At 43.2% G+C, this 5,000-nt stretch overlaps 1 protein-coding gene across 1 annotated transcript in view; it reads right to left on the bottom strand.

The window, feature by feature from the left end:
* The window catches only part of LOC138959863 (uncharacterized), a 60,586-nt gene that overhangs the window by 32,762 nt on the left and 22,824 nt on the right, over positions 1-5,000 (bottom strand). The window contains exon 2 of the mRNA XM_070331511.1: positions 956-1,049. Coding sequence (XP_070187612.1) covers positions 956-984 — 29 coding nt within the window. The 5' untranslated portion in view covers positions 985-1,049. The remainder of the gene's footprint in view (positions 1-955; positions 1,050-5,000) is intronic.

Here is a 5,000-nt window from a genome sequence, read left to right as displayed (position 1 = left end):
TGTGTGTGTGTGTGTGTGTGTGTGTGTGTGTGTGTGTGTGTGTGTGTGTGTGTGTGTGTGTGTGTGTGTGTGTGTGTGTGTGTGTGTGTGTGTGTGTGTGTGTGTGTGTGTGTGTGTGTGTGTGTGTGTGTGTGTGTGTGTGTGTGTGTGTGTGTGTGTGTGTGTGTGTGTGTGTGTGTGTGTGTGTGTGTGTGTGTGTGTGTGTGTGTGTGTGTGTGTGTGTGTGTGTGTGTGTGTGTGTGAGTGAGTGAGTGTGTGTGTGTGTGTGTGTGTTTGTGTGAGTGTGTATGTGTCAGGCATGGGAATTGAAAATTGTAAAAAAGGCGGAAAATTTATAACTGAAGACGCGAAGCGTCAAGTCGACGGCGCGTAGCGCCTAGCCTTACTAGGGGGGTCCGGGGGCATGCCCCCCCGGAAATTGTTTTTCTCCAAAGAACCCAGATGGTGCAATCTGGTGTCATCTGAGCTCCAAGTTTGCCATTAAATTCTGTTTTTAGAATCAGAGTTTTTAGTACAAAAATGTACCAAATTTTGCTTACATGTATTATATATGGTTTAAATTTGTAAAAAAATGTATCTGTTGAGACAAACAGGAAAATGTAACTTGTAACACAATCTGTGCAATCTGGTTTACTTTCAAACATAATAGTTCAATAACTGAGGCGGGCGGTAGCAGTGCGTGAACAAAGTACGGAAAGTTTTCGCGGGCTTTTGCGCAAAGGCCAAAGTAACCGGTGCTTTTTTTGTGTGCCTCCCCCCTTTATTTTTTCGGCGGACACTTTTGCATTTTCGGCGGAACAAAAAAAAAATTCGGCGGAAATCCGCCATTCGGCGGACAATTCCCATGCCTGATGTGTGTGTGTGTAAGTATATTCATATAGCCTACATTGCTGCCAGCGTAGCCCCCCATTACATTGTGCAAATCAGTCCTCTAAATGAAGCATGCGGTTCTTACGTGTTTTCTTCTGTGTAGAGCTTCGTCATGGTTGTGGTTTCGTGGTCCCGCAGCAGCAACAATAATCAGCTTACACCGCCTTACCACCGTCTGCCTGGAACACACACACAAAACTCATTTAGCATTTTAAGCAAACTCCCCCGTGTTATGTGACATTGGTTCTTTAAATGTTGTGGTATTCAAGATACATGTCATGCCGTGTGCAGAACCTTGTGCACCTGAGAAATAATAATATAATAGTGGCAAGCTTATATAGCGCGAACCATGGGGTTAACCCACGCTCTCCGCGCTTTACATCAAACTGAACAATGCAATACATGTTTACAAGAAACAGTGGGAAGTGAGCGCTGTGAATGCGTGAGACGCGTGCAACACGAATAAGTGAGAGTTTGCTGAACACCTCAGACAAAACTAGCTTTGACATGAACAAACTTTCATCATCTCATCATGTACAACATCATAGACACATAAAAGGCTTCTTCCGTGTGCATAAACACCCAAAATCAACAACCTCGTTATCTTATGTTATGAGTGGACATTTTTCTTTAATTTATGTTGTATTAACATGGGTGTTCCATACGAAATCAAGTCCGGAAAAATGTTTTTGCACAGACAGATTAAAGCCAGTGTGTGGATTTTCGGCGTTTCCGAGTGCCATGTAAAGTCTAGACGTACCTTTAATGCGAATAACACAAATCCAATTCGGGGCGTAAGAAAATGTATACATAGACTTCAAGGCTTCATAGTACACCGTCAGCCTCCAGCATTTTTTTATTAATCGATGTATTCATTAATTCATCAATTATTCACTATGAATAATCCAGGCTGATCGTGTCTCTCTCTGTCTCTCTCTGTCTCTCTGTGTGTGTCTCTCTCTCTCTCTCTCTCTCTCTCTCTCTCTCTCTCTCTCTCTCTCTCTCTCTCTCTCTCTCTCTCTCTCATACATGCAGATAGCACCAGTTTAGGTCTGATGGAGCTAACTTAATTTTGCCACACAATAAAACAAAGAAACTTCAGAACTAATAACATATCAACGTTCACTATCACACATCAACTCCAAAGAAAGAAACCTGATTCAACACAGGTTCCAATGGCATGCTGCGTTCTCCTGTACGCTTACATTTCCTGCGCTGCAGATCAAGTCATCCAGAATATCGGTTCTGATCGAGGTCCAACTCAAAAAAATCCAGCTCCAGCAACACGTAAACAAGACTTCAAATCTCGTGCTGGCAACGAATCTGACCCCGAGCGATAAGGAAGCCAAATATCGATCGGCTAAAAGGTTGGAGCAACCGCCAGTACTTGAAATTGGGCGCTGGCATGGAGAGAGGGAAAGTGGGGGTGGCTGGGAGAGAGGGAAAGTGGGGGTGGATGGGAGAGAGGGAAAGTGGGGGTGGTATAGAGAGAAGGAAAGTGGGGGTGGTATGGAGAGAGGGAAAGTGGGGGTGGCTGGGAGAGAGGGAAAGTGGGGGTGGCTGGGAGAGAGGGAAAGTGGGGGTGGATGGGAGAGAGGGAAAGTGGGGGTGGCCGGGAGAGAGGGAAAGTGGGGGTGGATGGGAGAGAGGAATGGTGGGGGTGGATGGGAGAGAGGGAAAGTGGGGGTGGCTGGGAGAGAGGGAAAGTAGGGGTGGATGGGAGAGAGGGAAAGTGGGGGTGGATGGGAGAGGGAAAGTGGGGGTGGATGGGAGAGAGGGAAAGTGGGGGTGGATGGTAGAGAGGGAAAGTGGGGGTGGTATGGAGAGAGGGAAAGTGGGGGTGGATGGGAGAGAGGGAAAGTGGGGGTGGATTCCCGGGAGAGAGGGAATGTGGGGGTGGCTGGGAGAGAGGGAAAGTGGGGGTGGATGGGAGAGAGAGAAAGTGGGGGTGGCTAGGAGAGAGGGAAAGTGGGGGTGGATGGGAGGAAGCAGGAAGGGAGATAAGAGAGAAGAGATCGTCGCGTGAGAAGCCAATGTTGCACAGACACTCTCCGATGTTTTGACATAAAACAAAGCCGAGAGCTTTTTGGAGACTGACCGCTTTCTTGCGTGGAAAGTGTTGTAATGGGTTTCGTTGTCTTCCTTTTCTTCTTCTACTTTTTACATTTAGTCAAGTTTTGACTCAATGTTTTAACATAGAGGGGGAATCGAAACGAGGGTCGTGGTGTATGTGTGTGTGTGTGTGTGTGTGTGTGTGTGTGTGTGTGTGTGTGAGTCTGTGTGTGTGTGTGTGTGTGTGTCTGTCTGTGCGTGTGTGTGTGTGTGTAGAGCGATTCAGACCAAACTACTGGACCGATCTTTATGAAATTTTACATGAGAGTTCCTGGGAATGATATTCCCGGACATTTTTTTTCTTTTTATCGATAAATACCTTTGATGACGTCATATCCGGCTTTTCTTATTCCTTGTCGGTTCCTGATTCCAAAAACATATAGATATGATATGTTTGGATTAAAAACACGCTCAGAGAAAGTTAAAACGAAGAGAGGTACAGAAAAGCGTGCTATCCTTCTCAGCGCAACTACTACCCCGCTCTTCTTGTTAATTTCCTTGCCTTTGCCACGAGCGGTGGACTGACGATGCTACGAGTATACGGTCTTGTTGAAAAATAGCATTGCGTTCAGTTTCATTCTGTGAGTTCGACAGCCTTTAGAGAAGCACATCCAGAAGAATCTTCTGAACTACATGAAAAGGTGCAAATTATTTCACAACTTTCAATCTGGGTTTCGTCCGAAACATTCCTGCAGTGCAGCTCTTTCATCACTATGTATGTGATAACTGGCTAACGGCAATTAATCGTTCGGACATATCAGGGGCTGTATTTCTTGATTTTAAAAAAGCTTTTGATCTTGTAGATCACACATTACTTTTACATAAACTCGCATTGTACGTGAACAATCCCGCAACGTGTTCATTCTTTAAATCATATCTTGTCAACAGAACACAGTATGTTTCTATAAACGGTAAAACCTCTCCTAAAGGATGTTTAAAGAGTGGAGTCCCCCAGGGGTCAGTTTTAGGGCCTATTTTGTTTTGTGTATTCATTAATTCATATATCTAATTCAAAAGTTAAAACGGAATTTTTTGCAGATGATTCGACGCTTCACACAAGCTATAGGACTGTTCAAGAAATGAAAGTTTCCTTACAGTCTAGTCTGAATGAAGTCAACAATTGGTGTAGCCAGAATTTTATGATAGTGCACCCAGGGAAGACAAAAAGCATGATTATTACAACAAGACAAAAACACCAATCACGACCTCTTAATTTAAATCTTTCTCTTGAATCACAACCTGTTCAGCAGGTAACGGAGCATCGTGTTTTGGGTGTGATAGTCGATCAAGAATTAAAATGGCTATCTCATGTACATTATATTTGTCAAAAAGTATCCAAGAATTTGTTTCTGCTATCAAAGTTAAAGCAATATGTCGATATCGCAACACTAAAACTATTTTATCATGCCCACATCTTATCCCATATTAATTACGCATCAACTCTTTGGGATGGCGTCTCTGATATTCACATGAAAAAATTAAACTCTCTACATCGTCGGGCAGCTAAAATCATGTTAAATGGTCCACAATTATCAGCTGATTTGAAGTTAAAGAATCTAAACTACCTGCCGCTAGTTAAACAGTTACAGTTTAATAAGACTGTAATGATGTACAAAGTATATCATGGCGAAGTGCCCAACTATATTCAGAACCTATTTCACAGAGTCACCGAAAGGTACGGGTCTATCAATTTTCTACCACCAATACCCAGGATTGATCTGTTCAAAACTAGTCAAGCCTTCTCTGGCTCTATGGTGTGGAACTCCATTCCGTCTGTAATAAGATCATTAACCTCACTAAAGAGTTTTAAACAAGCTCTGCATAATCATTATATGTCTACCTAGATGGCTACTAGTCTTAACATGTGCAAGTAGCTGTCAACAATTGGCAAAGCTTTATGAATTGCAAAAATATGTTTTTTATTACATGTATTATGTGGAATTTATGTTGCGATTTTCCATCATCATCATCAACATCATCATCATTATCATCATCAATCATCATCATCATCATCATCA

The sequence above is a fragment of the Littorina saxatilis genome, linkage group LG2 (genome assembly GCF_037325665.1).
Source record: "Littorina saxatilis isolate snail1 linkage group LG2, US_GU_Lsax_2.0, whole genome shotgun sequence".
Classification (NCBI taxonomy): domain Eukaryota; kingdom Metazoa; phylum Mollusca; class Gastropoda; order Littorinimorpha; family Littorinidae; genus Littorina; species Littorina saxatilis.
The sequence above is the reverse complement of the archived record's forward strand: the minus strand, read 5'-3'. Positions and strand labels throughout refer to the sequence as shown.